The sequence below is a fragment of the Diaphorina citri genome, unplaced genomic scaffold (genome assembly GCF_000475195.1).
Source record: "Diaphorina citri unplaced genomic scaffold, Diaci psyllid genome assembly version 1.1 scaffold305, whole genome shotgun sequence".
Classification (NCBI taxonomy): domain Eukaryota; kingdom Metazoa; phylum Arthropoda; class Insecta; order Hemiptera; family Psyllidae; genus Diaphorina; species Diaphorina citri.
Window position 1 is genome coordinate 126,528 of NW_007377740.1, and position 24,787 is coordinate 151,314.

Sequence of the window (24,787 nt, forward strand, 5' to 3'; positions counted from 1 at the left end):
ATTGTGAAGTTCTCCTGTGTTTGTGAATTTCCACTTTATAAAACTCAGCTGTGAAGATCTAGTTATGACTCAGCTGTAAAGTTCCAGTTATAATTCAGCTGTAAATTTTTAGTTATAACTCATCTGGAAAGTTACCACCTGCGAACAAGGAGAGCTGACCCTAACAGTGGACACTGATGTAGGATTAAAGCAAGGGAGATATATAACTCATCTGGAAAGTTCCTGTGTAAAACTTCCGTCTCCTGACCATGTATCTGATCTTAATGTTACCTCTGGTTTTGTTCCTGTGGTTTCTTCTCATGGTGGACAATCCACTGAGGCGTTGTTTCCGAGGTCGAGACTCACGACAAAACGAAGAATTCGTCTATCTGATGATTTGATCGAAGAAAAATTGAACAAACAAAAAACAATTAAGATTTGATCGATGGAAAATTGAACAAACAAAGAAACAAACAAGATTTGATCGATAGAAAATTAATACTTCAAACAAAAAACAGATAAAACGAGCGAAAAAATCGTATATTTTAATAAACAAACTATCAATTTCACTTTGATAAATATCCATAATAATATAAAAAAAAACTATATTTAATAATCATATATTTTAATAATAAGCAAACAATAAGACTAGTTTCGCCTGCGAGGGTATCTTCAGCAATAAACATACAGTACGGTGAACACTTAAAGCATACAGGCATAAGGTTTATTAAACATTCAGGCATAAGGTTTATTAAACATTCAGGCATAAGGTTTATTAAACATTCAGGCATAAGGTTTATAAAACATACAGGCATAAGGTGTATAAAGCATACAGGCATAAGGTTTAAAATTATGGAGTACCAAGGAAGCAAAGACTTCTTCATGCCCAACAAGAGGGAAGATTCCTACTCCACTCTATCCTGGAGGAAAGCCATCAAGTCAACTCTGTGGAAGAACGGTCGCATTAAACACGCATGGAGCAAATGTTCTGCCAAGTTACACACGTTCTGGTTCTCACACAGTAAATCCTATAGGAAGAAACATTATACCTATCTGATATCCGACGAGGAGAAAAGGTATCTTGATTGGTATTAAATTATCTTAAATTTTAAATTTCGAGCTTTGGCTTTATTTCGGAAAGGGCTTATCCCTTTATTATTTAACTCTTTTTATTTGGAATATTAACAAAAGTATAGGTACAGTAAATATATACAGAACAAGATTAACAAAAGAGAAGAAAAAAAAAAACAATATTACACAATAATAAATTAATAACAAAAAGAAAGATATGAAATAAATTATAAATAAACTATCTACAAAATATTCCAACTAAGGGGCGGGATTTAGGAGCTTTTTTTTTATTTAATAGAATATGGGTATGCGTACCTTGTTAATACTGTTGGAATGAGACTGAAAAATCCCCTTGAAATTTTGAAAAAAATTTCGTCATATGTCATAACTTTCCAAGGGTTTGTTCGATTCTGATGAAATTTCGTAAACGTTTACTTATTTTGAGCCCCTATTTTGAGTCAGTCCTATAGTTCACTGTTGAGCCCCTATTTTGAGTCAGTCCTATAGTTCACTGAACCAGAAATGAGTAAGAATACAATATACTTACCTTGTTTATCCCGCCTGAACAAGATTGAAAAGTCCTTTTTTTCCAAGTAGGAGATGCTTAATAGCTGAGCAAACAAAGTAAGTTTAAATTCTTGGATTAAGCAATCTGATTCCTTAATCCAAAAGTTTAGCTTAAACCGATTCTGAACTTAGATTGTGGTTTCCGCCATTCATGAAACTCTTTCTACTACTTTACTTACATAGGTTACTTTAATTTATGGATACTTACGAATTGGTTTTCATCCCGACTCGGAGTTTCGTCTATCTTATGGACTTTTTCAAGGGAAGGATGTTGTAGACCGTCCGTTCACACTTGTTCGGGCAAAAAATCCTTGTCGTGTGAACACTCTCATTTAAATTACATTGCAAGGACATGTTGTGTCGTTCGGAAAAAAATCGTGTCGTGTGTATCGGATGAAACTCACGACAAATATGAACAAGCCCTAAGCCGTCCGTGGCTTGGGGTGAAGCTGTCGCGAGCTTGAAGATTTTGGTAATACCAATCCCGTCTTATGACTTGGTGTAAAACCCTCGCAACTTGAGGAATAATACCTAATTGTCGTGACTTGATACATCCACGATCTGAGTTTTTTTTTTTTTTTTTTAAGGAGTGTTTCACCGCCGTTTTTATTTCGTAGAAAAATTTTTTACGATGTCGCTAGCTTTACAGACAAATCTACAATATATACTAGTGGTTAACCCGTCCTTATTAAATTAAGGATGCTCATTTTTTGAACGATGTCGATTTAGTGAATCGATGTCGCCGACATATCGGGATAAAATGAGGTTTTCATTGGTCAAAATCGAGGTTTTTTGATTTCATATTTTCATCTAGAAAATGATTGAATAACTTGGGAAGACATAAATTTTGGACCATTTCGGCTGCGGCTGAGAGATAATGACTCCTTACGTCATTTTTTTTTCCCTTCTGGTATTATACAGGGTGTTAGAAAAAAAAACTTGTCCCCTCATAGTGTCGAAAATTGAGATCCCGTCAAAATAGGTTCCCCTTAAAAATGAAGAAATACGTTTTTCCGAATTTCAAACGGTTCTCGAGTTTTCAGGGGTGAGATAGACGAAACTCCGAGTCGGGATGAAAACCAACTCGTAAGAATCCATAAATTAAAATAACCTAAGTAAAATAGTATTTACAAAGGATGTCAAAATTAAATAAATTCATTAATAGTGACTCTCTTTCCACTTTGCAGGTGGCTGGATGAATATACCGCAAGGGCGCCCCGCCAACTGCCCTCCTGGATTGGAATATCTTACGACTGTTGATCAGCTCATGGTCAAACAGAAAGTTGAACTCCTCGAAGGTAAGTAAAGGCAGAAACACACTGCTATCATGTCACGTGAGCTCACGTGATGTGAGGGCAGTGTTAGAGGAGGAGAACTATCGATAGTCGGCGCCATCGATAGTTTTCAAAAAAACTATCGATAGTTTTCGATAGTTTTTTTTATTACATATTTTCCTTGTTTCTAAAGGTCTTATCCCTCAATAAATTATTTTACAATGACGCTAGCTTTACAGACAAATCTACAATATATACTAGTGGTTAACCCGTCCTTATTTAATTTAAGGATGCTCATTTTTTGAACGATGTCGATTTAATTAATCGATGTCGCCGACATATCGGGATAAAATGAAGTTTTCACTGGTCTAAATCGAGGTTTTTTGATTTCATCTGGAAAATGATTGAATAACTTGTAACTTGTAAGACTTAAATTTTGGACCATTTCGGCTGCGGCTGAGTCAGAGATAATTTTTTATGTCATTTTTTTTTTTCCTTCTGGTATTATACAGGGTGTTGGAAAAAAAACCTTGTCTCCTCATAGTGTCAAAACTTGAGATCCCGTCAAAATAGGTTCCCCTTAAAAATGAAGAAATACGTTTTTCCGAATTTCAAACGGTTCACGAGTTTTCAGGGGTGGCAAGTTTTTATTTAAACACCCTGTTTGGATGATAATGTTGGAGTTTTTTACCCTGATAAGTTACCAAACGCACCTATATTGTCTCTAGCAGAGGCAAACGTTCTGAACAAAAACCTACATGACTGAAAATAAAGAAAAGAAGAAAATCTCTGTTTTATTTTATGAAATTACCGTCTTTCTCTATTTGGAACTAGTCAGCTCCCATGGCGTAGTGGTCACTGCACTCGCCTTGCATGCGGGAGACCCGGGTTCGATTCCCGGCGGGGCCAAGAAATTTGTATCATGCAAATGATTGATCCCGTGACTGGCTGTTGCGGGGCCCACTCAGCCTCGTGAGGAAAATGAGTAGCTATGACATGTAAATGCGCATAGCGACCGGTGCCAGCATGGTAGGTAAACATTGGTTGTTAGGATTATTGAGATACTTATTGGGAAAAATCCTACAATGCTGCAGTGAGCACCAAAGTTGTGACATAACACAAAGAAATTGCATTTACAAATCCTCTGTATGGTAAACAATGTAATCAAGTAAACATGTCTGCTAAATTTTATTTAAAGCGGGCAAACTGATCAAAAGTTACGGTGAAACAAGGAGTTTCATTATAAATGCAAGAGGTTTGATAGAGGGAACTGTAACTGATAAGGTCTTATCGTCCCGAAATCGACGAAGAAGGAAGACAGGATAGGAGAAAGTCGGCCATTCCGAGAGCGAACATTATTGCTGTGATATCCACAAAAACTGTGAAGAAGCTCTCAGCTTCACCACAAATAAATCATGATCTAGATTTTAGATTTAGATTATCTAAACTCTCTAGGTACTTTCTTTCCTACATATCCATCGTCTGTTCTTTCCATAAGTCCAAATCACCTCAATCTGCTCTCCTGGATTTTCTGTCCCACTTTTAAAGCTTCTCTTATACTGAATGAATTGCCATAGACCTAGATCTCCTCCTCAGTCGAAACAAACTTGAGCCATTTTGTTAAAGTTTTAGACGAGGAGGATTCAGCTCAAGGTTTATTGAGCTCGTGAAAGAATTGTTGGATGAAATAAAATAAATAATAATACGAATCCTGTTTGGTTTCAGCGCTGATCGGGTGGGAAACGAACAACAAGTTCACCGTGAAGAACGCCCAGGGGCAGAAAGTGTTCCTGGCGGTCGAAATCAACGACTGTTGTACGCGGAACTGCTGTGGACCATTGAGACCGTTTGAGATGAAAGTGCTGGATAACTACAAGAATGAAGTGATTCACTTCGAGCGACCCTTGGCCTGCGATTCCTGCTGGTTCCCGTGCTGTCTGCAGGTAAATTATGATTGGAAATTTTCTGCATTTAATTTTCGAGATTTTATCTTTATACTGTAGTAATAGAAAGTAAAAAAAAGTCCCTTACTAAATAAATAGCAAAGGTTGAGTGCGAAGGGCATCCACTCGAAAAATTTGTAGGCAAAATCAAAGGTCAACCCAAAGCAATCACCCTAGTTAGGGCTGATTGAGAGGCTGGCGAAAAGTGCCGACCCCGTTTGTACACGGGAAAAGGCGGAAAAAAAAGAAGACTGGTTAAAAAATGCAATGCTAGAATTCTTCTTGGTGATGTAGTGGTCAATACGCTCGCCTGGTAGTCAGGAGGGCGTGGGTTCAATCCCAGCCGAGGTATGGAATTTTGACCCACTAGTCGCTACTCGATTAAAGTAGTCAGTTGTCATCACGAGGCTGAGTGTCCCCGAACCCGGGACCTCCGACGTGCAAGCCTAGTGTGATGTTGCCATTAATAGAGGTACCTTACTCTTATAGTAAAACAAGTTTATCCAGCCTAGTTAGCTTGGTTGGTAGTGCATCTGTTTTGTAAGCGCTAGGCCGCGGGTTCGATTCCCGCTCGGGGCGGATTTTATCCTGAAGGGATAATGTTCATTCCCGGAACGGCTGGTTTTCTCCTATCCTGTCTTCCTTCTCTCTTCGATTTCGGGACGATAAGACCTTAGCAGTTACAGTTCCCTCGCAAACAAATCTCCTAAAAATTAATAATGATAAAAAAAAAAATCTCTCCTCCTCAGTCCCTCAATGTGTTCTCTCCGCCCGGTGCTCTCATCGGGAGCATAGAACAAGAATGGAGTCTCCTCACACCCATCTTCGTCATTAAGAACGGCGCAGGGGACATTGTTCTCCGAATAGAGGGGCCCATCTGTCGATATTCCATGTGCGGGGGCGATGTAGATTTCAAGATCCTCTCCCGCGATGGCCAAACCGAAGTGGGGCGTATTTCCAAACAATGGTCCGGCCTGCTACGTGAAGCCTTCACTGATGCAGACTACTTTGGGATTTCCTTCCCCGGGGATTTGGATGTTCGGATGAAGGCGGTGATGCTGGGTGCTTGTTTCCTTATAGACGCGATGTTCTATGAGAAGGCTGGGAATAGAGAGTCGGATGGGATTGGGATGTTGTAAACCGTCCGTTCACACTTGTTCGGGGAAAAAATCCTTGTCGTGTGAACACTCTCATTTAAATTACATTGCAAGGACATGTTGTGTCGTTCGGAAAAAATCTTGTCGTGTGAACACTCTCATTTAAATTACACTGCAAGGACATATTGTGTCGTTCGGAAAAAATCGTGTCGTGTGTATCGGATGAAACTCACGACAAGTATGAACAAGCCCTAAGCCGTCCGTGGCTTGTGGTGAAGCTGTCGCGAGCTTGAAGATTTTGGTAATACCTACCAATCCCGTTTTATGACTTGGTGTAAAACCCTTGCAACTTGAGGAATAATACCTAATTGTCGTGACTTGATACATCCACGATCTGTGCCCTAAATCACCAAAGTATGGAAAAGTACAATTCCATATTTTGATATGATTCGTCCAAATTCAAAATTCTGCTTTTCCATTGGCTATTACACTTGTAAGATACTTTTCCATACTTTGGTGATTTAGGGCACTGAGGTTAAACTCTCATGGCGGGTAATACCCTTTTAGTTTGGAAATATTATTGTCACTTTTTTGTTCAAGGGATGGTTTTGTATTAAAGTACAAATCGTAGCAACTTGCTACAATCACATGTAATGCACAACACCATTAATTAGTTCAGGAATATTAATAAGCCCCCGAGTTTGCGGAAAGGTTTGCAGCAATACTGCCGTCCAAAACGAGAAAGAAAATTGTTTCTCCTTTTTGTCAAATTTAAAAGATTTGTTATTATTATTACTTATTACTAGTAGATTTGTGAAGATGATTGCATGAAAGCCCATTTAGAGCTTCTTTTGCTGCTTCAGACCAAAGAAATGTTATTATATTTTTTCTACGCCAAATTATTTCTTTCCACAGTCCGCTTATTTGACTTAAATATTACCACCTAATTTCGCAATTATTTTACCTTCGTATTTATGATATTATTCCGTACAAGTTTGGAAATATTATTGTCACCTTTTTGTTCAAGGGATGGTTTTGTATTAAAGTACAAATCGTAGCAACGTGCTACAATCACATGTAATGCACAACACCATTGATTAGTTCAGGAATATTAATAAGCCCCCGAGTTTGCGGAAAGGTTTGCAGCAATACTGCCGTCCAAAACGAGAAAGGAAATTGTTTCTCCTTTTTGTCAAATTTAAAAGATTTGTTATTATTATTACTTATTAGCTTATTACTAATAGATTTGTGAAGATAATTGCATGAAAGCCCATTTAGAGCTTCTTTTGCTGCTTCAGACCAAAGAAATGTCATTATATTTTTTCTACGCCAAATTATTTCTTTCCAAAGTCCGCTTATTTGACTTAAATATTACCACCTATTTCGCAATTATTTTACCTTCGTATTTATGTACACTTTTATATTTTGTTTTATAATTAGCTCGTCTCTAATATTATTAATTATTTACGTCATTTATTTCATTATTAATTTATATTGTACCGCAAGTTACTTATATTCTAATCAGCACAGTGTTTTTCTGTGATCATTTAAATTAAGCTCTATGTATAGGTAATACCTAAATTAATTTACTATTATTGTATATTTTTAAAAGTGAAAATTACAAAGTCAAATTTATTTAAATATAGTTAAATTATTTACCTACTGTTATATATTTTTCTTGTTAAATCAGAAAAATTATTTGTTTTCTACCCACAAAGTTTATTTTTTCTCGTATTTTAGTTTTATTGTTAACTCTTCTTAACCACAAAAAAATTCAACAAATCGGTAGGGTTGCCAGATTGGGGATTTCTGGCCCCATTTCGGGTCTATTTTTTTTTTTTTTTTTTTTTTTTTTTTTTTTTTTTTCCCTTGAGTTGCGCTTTAACCATTCTGACAGTTGCTGTAACATCAAACGATTGCAAAAAGAGCAAATAGATGTCTTGTCAGGAAGGGATGATTGGTTTTACCTTGTACCAGAGAGTCCACCGATGAAACACTGAGTAGATCTTTCTGCAGATCCACAGAGAAGATCTGCAACAGGAGACACATGTGGTGACTCTGCAGAGTACATATGATGTGGAGTAGACAATGGCGGAGCAGATACAGCTTCTGTTGCACTGGGGTACTTCCGGTGGCGATATCTGTGAAACGAAACACGAGATTTTGTTGGCACACTCTAATAAATAATAATAACCTATTCAGTTAGGAAAAAGCTAGAAAGAAGAAGAAGAATAAATAAAAAATAAACGAGAATTAACACTCCGAAAATTTTCAACCAGTCAGCCTAGTTAGCTTGGTTGGTAGCGCGTCTGCCTTGTAAGCGCTAGGTCGCGGGTACGATTCCCGCTCGGGGCGGATTTTATCCTAAACAGATGAGGTTTGTTCTCGGAACGGCTGGCTTTTTTTAGCCTGTCTTTCTTCTCTGAACGATAAAAACTCCGTTGTTACAGTTCTCTTTATCTAAAAAAAAAACTAAATAATCTTACCTTGAAAGTGTAAACTTTGCACCGAGGAAAGTGCCCATTTCATTTTCAAAATGAACCTGAAGATAGTATTGTACTTGGCCATGCATTCTGCTGTTAGGATTAGATCCACAGGTAGCCCGACCTAAAAAAAAGAAAAAAAAAAAATACTTGCCAATGAAAAACATAGATAAGAAGCCAATATTAAATTATTTTATCTTTTCTCTTCACAATTGCTTAATCTAACTTGAAAAAAATACTTGCCAATGAAAAACATAGATAAGAAGCCAATATTAAATTATTTTATCTTTTCTCTTCACAATTGCTTAATCTAACTTTAATCTCAGAACACGCAACACCAAATTAAATTCAAAATGGGAGAGAAAAAACTAATAGAATAAAACACGATTCCAAAAGAATAAATCAATATTTCACAAGACAAACATCACTCTTCAAGATACATTAATTCCTCAAAACGATATCAAGATAACCAAATCAAAACTAATCAAAATTCCTCAACAATGAAATCGAAATTCCACATGAAGACATCAAAATTCTTCAACAATTAAATCAACACATCCAAATTTTTAAAAATTCTACATGAAGACATCAAAATTTGCAACAACAATGAAATCAACATTCCAAATCGAGACATCAAAATTCTTCAATATTCCAAATCAAGACATCAAAATTCTACAACATTCCAAATCGAGATATCAAAATTCTTCAACATTCCAAATCAAGACATCAAAATTCCACAACAAAGAAATTCACATTCCAAATCAAGACATCAAAATTCTTCAACATTGCAAATCAAGACATCAAAATTCTTCAACATTCCAAATCAAGACATCAAAATTTATGTATTTTTTTAATTATTTATGCTTAGTTTATATTTTAAAATGTTCATATTATTTTTCCTCTATTATGATTATGCTAGTCCCTTTTGGGCGTTTTTCGGGCTTTAGAGTGTCATGTTTAAATCCATATTGGACAAGTCAATTACAAAGCTAATTGTTACATCAAAGATAACACGAGACTGTAGATACGGCCGTCATCTAATGCCTCGGAGCCAAACTTGTGCCCCTTATAAATATAAATCTGGATCTGGCAATGCTGTGCCCCATTTTTTAGGAACATAGGCATGAGAAAACACTCACATAAGAGGTGATATAAGAGGCGGAGGAGGAAGAAGGTGGAAAATAATCTTACATTTGGAACATGTATTTCTGTCCATGATTAGCTGCGGCGTCTTCCTGGTTTGTTGAAAACTTCTTGAGCAATATTTGCACGAATTCGCCGTACAGGTTACCTGAAACAAAAACAATCACATTAATAATCACCCAGTTTTACGTCATCACAAGCAGTCCATTGGGAAATAATTTCAGTTCCAATGAGAGTGGCTACTAAAGACAGTCCAGATAAAATGCCATGAAAGTCATTTTCTGTTCTTTTCCTGGTGCACGTGTCCTTTTTGTACACTACTAAAATTTGATCGAGAAATTTCGGAAAATTAGTTTTCAAGGGGCCAAATAGAGGCTCTTTTAATGATCTCCTACAGTTAACTGACAGTCGGTGGGGGTGTAAGAGCTGTGTGAGAATCCTCATCTATTTGTACTACTAAAAAAAAAACATTTGTACGACTTTATTTCATGGCAGGTTTCTCCTGAAAGAGCTCTTCCACCCAACCAGCTCTCTATTTTCAGCTCTCTTCACACCATGAGCCACTTCCTACGAGTTCTCAAAGCTATCGACCTGCAAAGCCAACAGCAACGTCTAGAGCGAGAGAAACAGTTCTCTCTGAATCTGTCCTCTAACATCCGCCCCTCCTATACTCTGAGCGATAAGTTGTACATGTTCTATGTGGACTACGTGCGATGTGGTCGCGTCAAGGCTAAGTGGAGACGAATGACGTCAGGACCTGGGGACGAAGGAGGGATCATTCGTCACATCGCTCTTGCCAAGGTAAGGCCAGCCAATCACTATCAGGTAGACCTGACACGTATGGCTGAATAGATCCCCCTGTCAGGTCTACATGATAGTGAGTGACTGGATAAGGGTTTTTTTTTTTTTAAAGAGGTTTGACAGAGGGAACTGTAACTGCTATGGTCTTATCGTCCCGAAATCGAAGAGAGAAGGAAGACAGGATAGGAAAAAGCCAGCCGTTCCGAGAACGAACATTATCCCATCAGCTTAGTTGGTAGGATAAAATCCGCCCGGGCGGATTTTATCCTACCAACTAAGCTAACTAGGCTGGCAAAAAAGATCTTTTATTTTCACTGCCCTGACGCAAAGACCAGTCCCTATAATATTTGGTTCATCTACTACACCTCAAAGTTTCCATTATTTTCCCTCAAGTCAAACCATTTTTTTTTTATCAAACAATGTAAAACAAATTCAAACAATACCAACTTGGTAAAACTCTCACCCTGCCTCCTCCCCTGATAACGAACGTGTGAAGTGCTGAAGTTCAGTAGAATCATTTCAGCTAAGGTTACACTTCTTGCTGATAGTCAAACTCAGTCCAGCTTTAGTCCAGATTGATTGACCCGAAGAAGAGAGTTGTGATTCTGAGTTGTGGTAATTTTGAGTTGTGACTAGTTCGGAAGAAAATTAGGACTTTATCTGTGTGTTGTGCCGTCGTTAATGGTCGATTATGCCGCTGCAAAAGGTGAGTGAGAGTGCCTTTTCTGGGATTTTTACTTTTTTATAGTTCTTTAGTGTGCTGTGTCGTTTTGGCAAGCCAAACTTTGGGCAGTTCGTCACGTCAATACATTTTTATTGACTAGGTATTTCTCTTCAAAGTAATTAGAAAGTATTGCAATCGGTCCAAATTTTCAAAATCGGGAAATGGGTGGAAAAATTCATTTTAGGGTCCCCTGATTCCGAAAAAGTTAAGGTTTGATAGAGGGAATTGTAACAACGGATGTGGTATCGTCCCGGAGAGACCGTTAAGAGAACGGACCTTATCTTGTAGCCCGACTGTCGCACCGGACAGACCGAGATCTGTCGGACAGACGAGTCGCAGCGTGAATGGCCGGCCCAAGATCTTGTCCCTTGTCCATGGGAGTGGGAATTGTAAGTTACAACAAAGTAGACTTTACGTAAACATTTTGAAAGATCTAATCATCTTACCAAGAAACAGATCACTTTATGAACATTTATTTGATAGATACAACTAATAACTAATTAAACATTTGAAAGATCTAATCATCTTACCAAGAAACAGATCACTTTACGAACATTTATTTGATAGATACAACTAATAACTAATTAAACATTTTGAAAGATCTAATCATCTTACCAAGAAACAGATCACTTTATGAACATTTATTTGATAGATACAACTAATAACTAATTAAACATTTTGAAGCCAGCCTAGTTAGCTTAGTTGGTAGTGCGTCTGCCTTGTAAGCGCTAGGCCGCGGGTTCGATTCCCGCCCGGGGCGGATTTTATCCTGATGGGATAATGTTCGTTCTCGGAACGGCTGGGTTTCTCCTATCCTGTCTTCCTTCTCTCTTCGGTTTCGGGACGATAAGACCATAGCAGTTACAGTTCCCTCTGTCAAACCTCTTAAAAAAAAAGAAAAAACATTTTGAAAGATCTAATCATCTTACCAAGAAACAGATCACTTTATGAACATTTATTTGAAACTAATAATACTCCATTCCTCATCAAGACAAGACTTCTCACGCCCGGAACCTACGCCAACTTCAACCTGAAGAGTATCATCGGGTTTCTGAGTGGCATAGCGCTCACCTATCTGTTCTTCGCGTTCCTCCTTATCACGGCTTTCGACGTGACGACAGCCACCTGGGTGTGTACACTACTGGGCCCTGTGCTATCCTTGGGCCTGGCGTTCTCGGCCAACGTACGCTGTGTGACACTCCTTGTACTGCCACAGTTCTTCTCGCAACAAGGACGCCAGGTAAGAGACGTACCCTGTACCTACAGTGTGATCATAATAAGCCATAATTATCTTCAGCCCTTGGATCGACCTCAAACTTGTATAATCTTATATTATAAGAACGAGATCCATTCACTCATTCACATTTCACATTTCACACACTGATCGCTCTATCTCTAGAACCACAACACCTAGAAAGCTGAAATTTGGTAGGAATATTCCTTTTATGGTCTAGGTGTGCAATAAGAAAGGATTTTGCGAAAATCTAAACCGATCCTGAGATATGATCAATTTTTGATCACTAAAATCACCATAAGAAATACACAGAGTGCAAAGACTGCGGGAGAGAAAACTTTTCCTCGCTCCCCTAATATTTGAGTTTCGTTTATGTTTTTAGTTTGACAAATACAAGTTCCGCCCATGCCTTTTCCACAAAGTTTGGCCATGCCTCGGGATGAACTAGCGGGATTCCGGAGCGAAGCGACGAAATTCAAGCCTAGTAATCAATAACTAATAATATAACTCTCTTGAGTGGAAGGTAACCACTAGGCGAGGGCGAGGTTAACGCTGGAGACGTTCTCTACCACCTAACCCTTACCACCGTATTTATGAACAAAAAATTCTCGGTCTCAGATCGGTCTTAAACAAATCTTGGCCAACAAGATAATAGACTCTTGAGTGGAAGGTAACCACTAGGCGAGGTTAACGCCGGAGGCGTTTTCTACCACCTAACCCTTAGAGCTCCATTATTATGTGGTCAAAATCTCAAATAAATGAGGATAAAATTCCATGCCTCGGCTGGGATCGAACCCACGCCCTCCTGTTTACCAGGCGAGCGTCTTGGCCACTACGCCACCGAGCAGGTGTCAAAGTAATTTTCAAGTTCTTTCGATCGCCATCGATCGATGTCGGACACGTCGACACTGCCTCGACAACATAGATTTTCTTCGTGGATCGATCGACGGCCGGTCGACTATGTTTGGACACAACTGCCTCGGTGGTGTAGTGGTCAAGACGCTCGCCTGGTAATCAGGAGGGCGTGGGTTCAATCCCAGCCGAGGTATGGAATTTTATCCTCATTTATTTGAGAATTTGACCACATAATAATGGAGCTCTAAGGGTTAGGTGGTAGAGAACGCCTAAGGCGTTCACCTCGCCTAGTGGTTGCCTTCCACTCAAGAGTCTATTATTATTATTATTTCTTTGTCACTTTCACGCCCTCGTCACTTGCGCCGATCTATCCGGGCCCTAGATACTCCTCGCCTATGCGTTCCTGTTAGCAGCTACAGGACCTGCTCAAAACACTTTCCACAATATGAACATCCTGTCTGATTCCTTAGCCTGTACTCAGGATCAACTAGCCACGGCCAGTAAGAACATCCAGGTAGAGCAAAAATAGAGTCGTAGATTCGTAAAATCCATCTTTTGGGGCACTTGCTTAAGCCTCAGAGAGGGCTTTTTAGTCCGTCCTTCTTTTATTATTACAATAGTGATAAAAAGGTATAAGGGACGGACTATTGTATTCGCTTCGGTGTCTGTCAGTCGGTCGGTCTGTCTGTCTTCATAGAAGGACTTATCCAAACCTGGTCGACCTATATATCAAATTCCCGGAGGGACGGGCCCCGCTTGTTCTGTATGGAGTTAAACTGAGAGCAAAAATAGCTAGTAGTTTGGTGAACTGTAAAGCTTTGTTGAACTGTGTTAAGCTCACTTGGAAAAAGTGCCCCGTAGGGTCTGAAAATTTGATGAAAGATTTTTGTTTGTGACTTGTGATGAATAATTTTGGCAAAATTCATCAAAATTGAACTACTTAACCATTGAAAAGTGAAACAACTACCTATTTTTTGAAGGGTTTTATCCTATAATTATAGCTTTTGTATTGAGAGAGCTTTTAACATAACGGTAAACAGGTAGAAATTAGCCTGTCAACCAACAGAGAGGATTTTCGCCACACAACATTGACATTGTTCATTAAAAACAACCAGAAGGGAAAATTCAAACATAAGAAAAAATGTCGTTCCAGGAACTCATCAGCGTTCCATTCAATGCGCTGAGTGACTCTATGAAGCGAGTCATGAACTCACTCAAAGATATCGTTCAGCGAGTAAAATTTAAACATAAGAAATGTCGATTCCAGGAACTCATCAGCGTTCCATTCAATGCGCTGAGTGACTCTATGAAGCGAGTCATGAACTCACTCAAAGATATCGTTCAGCGAGTCAAAGACATTCTGCTCACGTTCAAACGTCTCGTGCTAGCCATTATGGCGACTATCAAGGCGGCATTTGATTGGCTGGAGAGTTCTATCAATGTGTGTAACAAGAAGCTGGGTACTCCTTATGAGCGATGTATGAGAATGCTGGGGGAAGCTAGTGATGACTGTAAGGTAAGGAGACCTTTGCCTGGTAAACAGAACGGGGTCGATTCCCAGATGAGACATGCAGCTCCCATGGTGTAGTGGTCACTGTGCACACCTTGCACGCGGGAGACCCCGGTTTGATTCCCGGCGGGCGGCGGGGTCAAATATTTTTTGTATCATACAAACGTGACTTGCTGTTGCGCGGCCCACTCAGCCTCCAGAGGAAAATAAGTTTGCTGTGGAACTCATGTACCAAGGAACATTTCTTATGCTGTTTAACATTCCTATTACTAAAGTAAAGATGGTGGAAAGAAATGGGTGGAAATATCCGTTTTAGGGTCTCCTCATTCCAAAAAAAGTGTTTTTTCGCCCATGGTCTGTACGTTTAAAGTTAGGACCCTGGGTCTCAGGCCAAACATTGGTGACTATTTCAAAAATGGGATTTCAGTTTCTCAACGGCTTAACCTTTTTTTTATTTATTTTTTTATTATTATTATTATTATTATTATTATTATTATTATTATTATTATTATTATTATTATTATTATTATTATTATTATTATTATTATTATTATTATTATTATTATTATTATTATTATTATTATTATTATTATTATTATTATTATTATTATTATTATTATTATTATTATTATTATTATTATTATTATTATTATTATTATTATTATTATTATTATTATTATTATTATTATTATTATTATTATTATTATTATTATTATTATTATTATTATTATTATTATTATTATTATTATTATTATTATTATTATTATTTTAAGAGTTACGTGGGAGCCCCAGTGTGTTATTCAGTCAAGTGGATAGACTATCTGTGTGACTTTCTAGATTGGGTTGTCAACGGGGAAAGCATATTCGGAGTTATTCGGGTCAAGATGCGAGAGTTCGGGCGACATGTGAAGACCCTGTTCTATGTTTCCATCTCGGTGAGACCAAATACACGATCATTGCACGGTTAGCCCCGTGGTAACGCGCTTGCTTGCGATGCAGAAGGTCCCGGGTTCCCACCACCGACGAAAATTTGCACTCGTTTTTCGATTACAAAATATTTCAAAAAATTCCAATTATTAAGTTTAAATCTTGTTTTAAAATTTTCACATAAGACCCCATGTTAAAATAATAGTGCATAGGTAGTAGGTACGTTGGTACTTATACCCCCTTGAGGGCCCGTGGACCCCCGTTTGGGAATCACTGACTGATCTATTGGTTTCCCAGGTAAAGCACTCATACGGGTTTGAAACTAACCAGAGCCGCCAATATGGAGATGTGACGGGCGGCATACTGGGTGAGATCAAAGCGCGGAGTGCCACCCTCATGCAACTGGCGGACTGGGCGAGCTTCACGTCCGTGTTTATCTTGTTCACTCTGTATATGCTGTACCAGGTTGGTTCATTTATAGCATCTTCTTCTTCTTCTTCCTGCTATATACCTCCTAGGAGTAAAATAGAGGAAAACGAGAGGAAGAAAATCATCTCCTCAGAAGTAATTCTTTAGCTTAGGAGGTGTTTATTTTATGTTCAATAATTTATAAAAATAAAATGGAATATAGTTCAATTCAATTCAATTCCTAGCCTTTTCCTCTTTAACGGTTGTATAGGCTCAACAGTCAACATAGCCGTTAAGTTAACAGGGCTATTAGAGGCTAAAAAAATAAACTGGTGAAACCCACCCCTAATCAGATTTTACGATTGCCAGGCAAAAGAGCAGAAACACCACAAGCGCCAACAGAGGAAGAAGAAGCTCACCGCCAAACGAAATCAACTACTGAGCAAACTAAAACGACTGAAACCTCAGAGGCCTTTCAAGAAACAGACAAACCAAGAGGAAGAAATCGAACTAGTGCTTCCCCTGTACAGGGAGTACAGAGTTGATGCTACTGAACCTCACAATGCTCTAAATACTTCCGATGATGAAAATAAATCTCAATATGCATATCCCAATCAAGCATTTAATTCCGATGGTGATGAAAATAGTTCCGATGAAGATGATGACACGTTTTATGACGACTCAGACTTGCCTGACTCAGACATGCCTGCTCCCTTTAAATAGGGTCGGCGTTTCTTGTCTTCCAGGCAGCCCTAGTCTCTTCCAGGCAGCCCTATTGTGTACCTCGTGTCCTGATAAATTTTATTTATCGAATGCCTACAGATAAAAAGCCTTTTCAAGGATTTAGGGCCGAGAAAAAATTGGAAAAATTTTAGGGACAAAATTGAGGATTTTTTAGGAGAATATTATTATTTTGAATTTTTGCAACATTATCTGGCGAAGTGGGTTCCAAGTTTCAACTTCTTCTTTTACAGCTTTTGTGTGATTTTGAATGGTTTGTTCGATTAAAAAAAAAAAAAAAAAAAAAAAAAATTCCAAAAAAAAAAAAAAAAAAAAAAAAATTGAGATATTGGGAAAATCCTACAATGCTGCAGTGAGCACCAAAGTTGTGACATAATAACACAAAGAAACTACATTTACATTTTTATAACATAAAGCTGTCAAAGAAAGAAAGTCGAAGGCCATGGACTATTTGTGGATACACCTTAACCACGGACAGTTTGTGGTTCGCGCCGTGAAGCACTAGTTTGACTTCAAAAGTGTTTCGTTTCTCCCGCCAGGTTCTCTTCTACCGGTTCCGATTCCTCCACAGTCTGACGTTCGACAACCGGTTCATAACGTCCGATTTAGTCGACATCGACTGGCGTCGAACGCTGCACAACCGCGAGACCATTCTGCCCCTGAGTAGACGGGAAAGGTCCAAGTATGTCACCCTGCTGTCCGCCAGAATGATCGAAAGGGAACGCCGCATGTTTGTGAAGTCGGCGGTGTTTCTGAGTGTGTCCACTTTTAAGCTGGTCATCTATCTTCTACTTGACTATAGTCTGTATTGGGTGCTGTCCATTATTCGGACTCACGGTAGAGTAAGTTTATGGGTTTGTATTGGGTTCTTTGTTTTTTTTTTTTTTTTTTTTTTTTTTTTTTTTTTTTTTTTTTTTTTTGTTTAGATCACTTTTTGAACATTTATTTGAAACTAATAATACTCCATTCCTCATCAAGACAAGACTTCTCACGCCCGGAACCTACGCCAACTTCAACCTGAAGAGTATCATCGGGTTTCTGAGTGGCATAGCGCTCACCTATCTGTTCTTCGCGTTCCTCCTTATCACTGCTTTTGACGTGACGACTGCCACCTGGGTGTGTACACTACTGGGCCCTGTGCTATCTTTGGGTCTGGCGTTCTCGGCCAACGTACGCTGTGTGACACTCCTCGTACTGCCACAGTTCTTCTCGCAACAAGGACGCCAGGTAAGAGACGTACCCTGTACCTACAGTGTGTTTATAATAAGCCATAATTATCTTCAGCCCTTGGATCGACCTCAAACTTGTATAATAATAATAGACTCCTGAGTGGAAGGTAACCACTAGGCGAGGTTAACGCTGGAGACGTTCTCTACCACCTAACCCTTACACCCGTATTTATGAACAAAAATTCTCGGTCTCAGATCGGTCTTGAACAAATCTTGGCCAATCAGATGTTTGGAATTGATGCTTGAGCACTTGCTGAGAGCCAGCATTTTGTTCATAAATATGGGTGGTAGACTGGTAGAGCGCCATTATTGTGTGGCCAAATTCTCAAATGAATAAGGATAACATTCCATGGCTCGGCTGGAATTGAACCTCCTGTTTACCAGGCGAGCGTCTTGACCACTACGCCACCGAGCAGGTGTCAAAGTACTAAAATTTCCAAGTTCTTTCAATCGCCATCGATCGATGTCGGACACGTCGACACTGCCTCGACAACATAGATTTTCTTCGTGGATCGATCGACGGCCGGTCGACTATGTTTGGACACACCTGCCTCGGTGGTGTAGTGGTCAAGACGCTCGCCTGGTAATCAGGAGGGCGTGGGTTCAATCCCAGCCGAGGTATGGAATTTTATTCGCAAGTAAACTGTTCTTTATTCGGACCCAAAATTAAATCTCTAAAAATATGTTTACCCACACATGGCTGGAAAATCTCTACAAATGACTGGACTTAACTCGACAATATGCCGATATTTTTTTTTTATTTTTGAATAATAACTTCAAATCAATCAAATCATGAATTTATTTGTTTCAACAGCAGAGCCTTTTCACAACTTTTGTAGATATCACAGCATTACTAAGATGCTAAGGCGGCTTTCACACTGAGGTAACACGTCGCAAGTAGCAAGTCGTAAGATGCTACGTAGCATGCATCTTCAAAGACCAGACCATTATTTCAAATGAAACCTCCCTCACTGAGGATACATGTTGCTACTTGAACCCTGGAAACAAGTAACAGTGTTACTTCAACACCAACAGTCTGGAGTTTTGTTAGTTGCTGTTGCTCCTTGTGATTGTTTGTGGGAAAAATTATTTTTTGAACCTACGCAGTTCATTTTTATTGTCACATGTTGTTACTTGTTACTCCAATGTGAAAGTTCATGTTTCTTTGAACAAGATTCAGGACGTAAGCAGTAGCATCTTGCTACTTGCGACGTGTTACCTCAGTGCGAAACGCGCCTAAGACTGCGTTGCGTTTTACGAAGTCGGAGTTGGTTTCTGGGCCCTGTTGATTTTTTGGGAGCCCCTGTAGTGACCCATTTTTTGAGCTAGTTCTATTGATTGCTGAACTACTAATTTATTATTCCATTCGCAGGTGCGCACTAACCCACGTGGCTTAACCCCTCTCAGTCTAAACGTGGATGGAGAAGGCGTGGTGGCAGACATCTTGAAATCCGTGATAGCTTCGTTTAAATTCGTAGGCGCTGTGATGGACATTGATACGCTGCCATGTCTACCGGACCCTGTACCTCCTGATGTACCCAGGTATGACAGCCACCGGACCCTGTTCCTCCTGATGTACCCAGGTATGACAGCCCGAGTTGTATTCGATCATGTGACATTCAATTCAGTTAAACATGGCTGAACCAATGAGATTCCGCTTGGGACGTAAACACAGCGAAATCTCAATCTCATTGGTTCAGCCATGTTTGATCCAGTTTTGTTTCGCATAATAAAATACACCTCTGTTCACACTGCACGAATTTTTCTTCGTCCAAAGTTTCAATTTTTCCGATTTTTTTTTTCTTCGTTGGTAATGTGAAAACACTAATTAAGTTGTATACGCTTCGTTTCTCTTTTGCAATCAATTTCCATATTTTAATAATCTTTTTACACTGGTAATGCCGCCACTGGTCGCAACTCGATTAAAGTAGCTACTATTTACTCAATTGTTGGGGCTTACAAGGCAGTCGCGCTACCAATCAAGCTAACTAGGCTGGCTTTTTTCTCCTTTACTTTAGGTCAGACTTTTAAAATTTGGAACATTCCCCCCGTACATCACTGGGTTAAGAGTCTGACCCCAAGGATTTCACATTTAATAATAATAATAGACTCTTGAGTGGAAGGCAACCACTAGGCGAGGTTAACGCCTTAGGCGTTCTCTACCACCTAACCCTTAGTACTCAATTGGTCTTTTATTCCTTTTAAAGCGTTTGATAAAAGGAACTGTAACTGCTAAGGTCTATACGCTCCGAAAGCGAAGAGGGAAGGAAGACAGGATAGGAGAAAGCCAGCCGTTCCGAGAACGAACCTTGTCTGTTTGGAATACATTATTTGATTTTTAAATGTATTGTGTCTCATATTGTCCATCTGATGAGGGACATTACTACGGGATGGTTTGCCAATGGCCAATGGGCATACTACGACACAGACCACACGCGTCTAATGTAGCAGTTGTTTCATTGCTACAAAATAAAAACGGCGGTGAAACACTATTTTTTTTAATACGTTCCTATGCAGGTACCGTCAAATATTAGCTCTCATCGGAGTCACCTGGGTGATAGCCATGCTTCAGCCATTCGGTTTACGTCTACGCCACTACGTAATGTGTCTCTATCATCCGGACATAGCTAAGCAACGCTCCGTATGGCTCTACAATCATATACTGAGGAAGAGGTCCAGCTTTGTCAAGTACATGCGGCGAGAGTTGAGAAGAAAGTTCTCCAGGTAGATAGAATAGAATAGAATGTGAATAGATCAGTTGCGCTTACTTGGGTGATGTTTCAAAGTCATAGAGGAGGAAAAATGAGGACCAACGGAATTTTTAGAATAGAATGTCAATAGATCAGTTGCGCTTACTTGGGTGATATTGCAAAGTCATAGAGCAGGAAAAATGAGGACCAACGGAATTTTTTTCTTCTACGACTTCTAGATCCGGAGATAAATCGATTTAAAAAATACCGGTAAATCGTGAACTTTGACGTCACGGCATACGCTCCTAAATTCTCAAATAAATGAGGATAAAATTCCATACCTCGGCTGGGATCGAACCCACGCCCTCCTGATTACCAGGCGAGCGTCTTGACCACTACGCCACCGAGGCAGGTACTTTTGTGCTTTAAAGTTCAAAGATTACAGACACAAACCTCTACTTTTTCTTCCTATTCCACAGGTACAAGATGTTCCACCACGGGTTCTCGGGAAATCCGGTTTTCTCCTAGCCTGTCCCCCATTCTTTTTTCGATTTTGGAACGATAAGACCTCAGTATTTACAGTTCCCTCTGTAAAACCCCTTTTTACCCTCAAATTCATGATGAAAACAAACCTTGCTCCCAGAGGTCGTAGTATATCAGCCAGTGCGCATGCGTAGACTCGTAATGTATGTGAACATAGCGTATTGGTTAGGTGACTACGGAATGAACTCATTTCCCGATACAGTCGTAGCGTTTCCAACCCAGGCGATAGGAACTTTGCAAGTGTATCCTGATGAAAATGCAAATAAAAGGGCCGTTATAAAAATAGTATGTACCTAAAAAAAAAAAAAAAAAAAATCTTAGGTGGTACCTAGAGCTGAATATTTAAAATCCTACCCTAAGGTCCTTCCTTAGGTATAAGTTTTTTGGGTTAAGAAATAGGACAGAAGCAATTAGAATGGGTATCATAATAAAACACTTTGTTGTATTTTAGTTCAAGTACTTACATTTGCAAACTCCTGTACTAATATTTATAAAATTAAGTTTAAATAAATAAAAATACCTATATACTATATTTAAAATCCTACCACCCGCCTAAGAGCCCATTCCCACCTGTCGTTCGAGGGAAAAAAAATCGTGTCATTTGTAGTGAGAACAATTTATTGAATTTAAATTACATTACGTACACGGACATTTTGTGTCGTTCGGAAAAAAATCGTGTCGTGTGTAGTGAGAACAGGAGAACACTCTCATTTAGATTACATTGCCTACAGGACATTTTGTGTCGTTCAGAAAAAAAAAATCGTGTCGCTTGTAGTGAGAACACTTTCATTTAAATTACATTGCCTACAAGGACATTTTTTGTCGTCCCAAAAAAAATCGGTTGAAAATGCTTCGTACTTACCGGTCTAACACTACATAGAGAATAGTAAGGTCTAAATATCACAGCACCAGGACTCAGTTCCGAGAACGAACCTCATCGGTTTGGGATAAAATCCGCCCCGAGCGGGAATCGAACCCGCGACCTAGCGCTTACAAGGCGAACGCGCTGCCCTCCAAGCTAACAAACCTTGCTCGTAATACGGTACTGATTTTATTATTTACTTGTAGTGGATTTCACCTATATTTTTTCAGCCCTTAACAGGCCTGTTGAGCTAACACGGTAACAGCCTGTTGATTTCGATTTGAATTGTATAATAATAATAATAATAGACTCTTGAGTGGAAGGCAACCACTAGGCGAGGTTAACGCCTTAGGCGTTCTCTACCACCTAACCCTTAGAGCTCCATTATTATGTGGTCAAATTCTCAGATAAAGAAGGATATAATTCCATACCTCGGCTGGGATCGAACCCACGCCCTCCTGATTACCAGGCTTTTTTTACTCTCACTAGAAAGAATTCATTGGACGGGTCATAAAGTCTTCCTTCAGATAAGAGCACATCCACAGTTTCAAATGACACAGCCAAACATTGGACCAGTAGACTTGTACACATAGATACACGGGAACTGTTGCTAGCTTCACGCAGTTGATCAACGGGTTTTGACCTCAGATTTGTATTTTTCCCAACTTTTTACGTAGGAATCGACCATTTATTTATAATTTTTACCCATTGTCAATCTCATTTCAGGTCTACCAACGTGCTGAGTGCTAGCAATGCTACTCGGATTAATGTCAAGCAGCGATTGTTAAGTTGGATCCCGTTCCTCAATTATTTTATGCGGGATGATGTAAAGAATGCGTGTCTTGTGTGTGGCACATTTCAGGTACATATAACAAGGAGGGAAATGCGAGGCAATGACTACTGGTACCTTTTTTTTCCTCTATGATTGATTTTCGCCTGCGGCGCTTATCATTTGGTAAGAGGGAAACTCATCTCCCATGAAAATATTGCAAACCTGTGGGTGAACCGTTTTTTTTTTTTTTTTTTTTTTTTTTTTTTTTTTTTTCAATTTTTAAAATTAATTAATTAATTTGGTACCATGGAAAAAACCTTCGAAGACCTTTGCTTCAGGAGATGTAAATATTTAAATAAATTTACTCCAGGGACACTATAATTTCCCGTTTCAGACTGAAGGCATCACGTTACATCACTGTCCTACACCGGGGTGTATAGGTACTTATTGTGACGAGTGTTTTGCTGACCTACACAATGTTTGTACGATATGCAAGAGTCCGCTGGAATATGGAGACCTCAGTGATGTGAGTGAAGAGAAAGACTCTTCTGATGATGAACAGGTACTACTAACTCTTAACTTGGCCCTATCTGGAGATGTAGTGGCGGATCGTTTCTCATCAGATGGAGGAGAGACAATAGGGGGTTTGTCCCCCCCTGGGGTCTTATCGTCCCGAACACGATGAGAGAAGAAGGACAGGATAGGAGAAAGACAGCCGTTCCGAGAGCGAACCTCATCGGTTTGGGATAAAATCCGCCCCGGGCGGGAATCGAACCCGCGACCTAGCGCTTACAAGGCGAACGCGCTGCCCTCCAAGCTAACTAACCTTGCTCGTAATACAGTACTGATTTTATTATTTACTTGTAGTGGATTTCACCTATATTTTTTCAGCCCTTAACAGGCCTGTTGAGCTAACAGCCTGTTGATTTCGATTTGAATTGTATAATAATAATAATAATAGACTCTTGAGTGGAAGGCAACCACTAGGCGAGGTTAACGCCTTAGGCGTTCTCTACCACCTAACCCTTAGAGCTCCATTATTATGTGGTCAAATTCTCAAATAAATGAGGATAAAATTCCATACCTCGGCTGGGATCGAACCCACGCCCTCCTGATTACCAGGCGAGCGTCTTGACCACTACACCACCGAGGCAGGATAAGGGTTTGGTCAAGTTTGTGTGACTTTAATGTCGGCCTCGGCTCTTATGGGTTAACACAGGAAAGAGGTTTTTCCTCCATTATACACAAACAATAGAGACCGGCCTAGCTGAAATTTATATTATTGTTGTGAAGGCTCTGTGAAGTTTATGTGGGAGTTAGGTCTAAACTCTAAACACTGGTCTACCATAAGGAAGAGATACGTATGAGGATAATAAAAATTCAAATTACATTAGAGCGTTATGATAGCCCAATGTTGGCAAAGGTGGACCAAATGTTGACACCACACATAATAACGACAACAGACATGGCCCCAATGTTGGCATAGGTGGACCGAACGTGGGCCACACAAATGCATCAAATGTCGGCCTCATAAGTGGACCTAATCTTGGTGTCGTTCGGGGACAAAAGGTGGACGTCACACGTGGACCTCAAGTTGACGTCACATATGGACCTCAAGTTGACGTCATACATATGAACCAAGAGGTCACAGATGATACTGAATCCAGCAAGTTTACCATCGGGAGTGAAGATTATACCAGCATGTAGATGACGGGACCGAGATACTATGGTCAAGTATAGTAAGACCCGGATACTATGGTCAAGTATAGTGTGACCCGGATACTATGGTCAAGTATAGTGTGACCCGGATACTATGGTCAAGTATAGTGTGACCCAGATACTTGTAACGTGGTAAACACTGTGTAAAAAAAAAAAAAAAAAAAAAAAAACACCGGAACATAGAGAAAATATGGAATGGGTTAGCTATATTCTTC

General features: G+C 39.4%; 3 protein-coding genes and 2 long non-coding RNA genes across 5 annotated transcripts in view; 2 read left to right on the plus strand and 3 right to left on the minus strand.

Annotated features, from left to right (window-relative positions):
* The first annotated feature begins 761 nt into the window (after positions 1 to 761).
* Positions 762 to 6,070, plus strand: LOC103507317 (phospholipid scramblase 1). The gene is made up of 4 exons (XM_008471781.3): positions 762 to 1,055; positions 2,805 to 2,915; positions 4,617 to 4,834; positions 5,584 to 6,070. The coding sequence occupies exons 2-4, from the start codon at positions 2,813 to 2,815 to the stop codon at positions 5,971 to 5,973; spliced, it is 711 nt and encodes a 236-aa protein (XP_008470003.1). The 5' UTR covers positions 762 to 1,055; positions 2,805 to 2,812; the 3' UTR covers positions 5,974 to 6,070.
* On the minus strand, positions 5,734 to 7,791 carry LOC113466640. Its single transcript, XR_003390982.1, has 2 exons — positions 7,310 to 7,791; positions 5,734 to 6,874 (listed from the first exon to the last, which is right to left on the minus strand). It is a non-coding gene; the product is annotated as an uncharacterized LOC113466640 (long non-coding RNA).
* A 48-nt stretch (positions 7,792 to 7,839) lies between these two features.
* On the minus strand, positions 7,840 to 8,557 carry LOC103507333. Its single transcript, XM_017443272.2, has 2 exons — positions 8,418 to 8,557; positions 7,840 to 8,072 (listed from the first exon to the last, which is right to left on the minus strand). Exons 1-2 carry the CDS (start codon positions 8,497 to 8,499, stop codon positions 7,840 to 7,842), a joined length of 315 nt encoding a protein of 104 aa, XP_017298761.1. The 5' UTR covers positions 8,500 to 8,557.
* Positions 8,558 to 10,050: 1,493 nt separating this feature from the next.
* The window catches only part of LOC103507320 (DC-STAMP domain-containing protein 2-like), a 26,846-nt gene continuing 12,109 nt past the window's right edge, over positions 10,051 to 24,787 (plus strand). The window contains exons 1-11 of the mRNA XM_026822214.1: positions 10,051 to 10,358; positions 12,074 to 12,322; positions 13,554 to 13,685; positions 14,325 to 14,687; positions 15,455 to 15,616; positions 15,906 to 16,073; positions 17,297 to 17,599; positions 19,359 to 19,528; positions 20,504 to 20,710; positions 22,808 to 22,943; positions 23,248 to 23,415. Of these exons, the coding sequence (XP_026678015.1) occupies positions 10,113 to 10,358; positions 12,074 to 12,322; positions 13,554 to 13,685; positions 14,325 to 14,687; positions 15,455 to 15,616; positions 15,906 to 16,073; positions 17,297 to 17,599; positions 19,359 to 19,528; positions 20,504 to 20,710; positions 22,808 to 22,943; positions 23,248 to 23,415 (2,304 nt within the window). The 5' untranslated portion in view covers positions 10,051 to 10,112. The remainder of the gene's footprint in view (positions 10,359 to 12,073; positions 12,323 to 13,553; positions 13,686 to 14,324; positions 14,688 to 15,454; positions 15,617 to 15,905; positions 16,074 to 17,296; positions 17,600 to 19,358; positions 19,529 to 20,503; positions 20,711 to 22,807; positions 22,944 to 23,247; positions 23,416 to 24,787) is intronic.
* On the minus strand, positions 21,342 to 22,137 carry LOC113466639. Its single transcript, XR_003390981.1, has 2 exons — positions 22,082 to 22,137; positions 21,342 to 21,466 (listed from the first exon to the last, which is right to left on the minus strand). It is a non-coding gene; the product is annotated as an uncharacterized LOC113466639 (long non-coding RNA).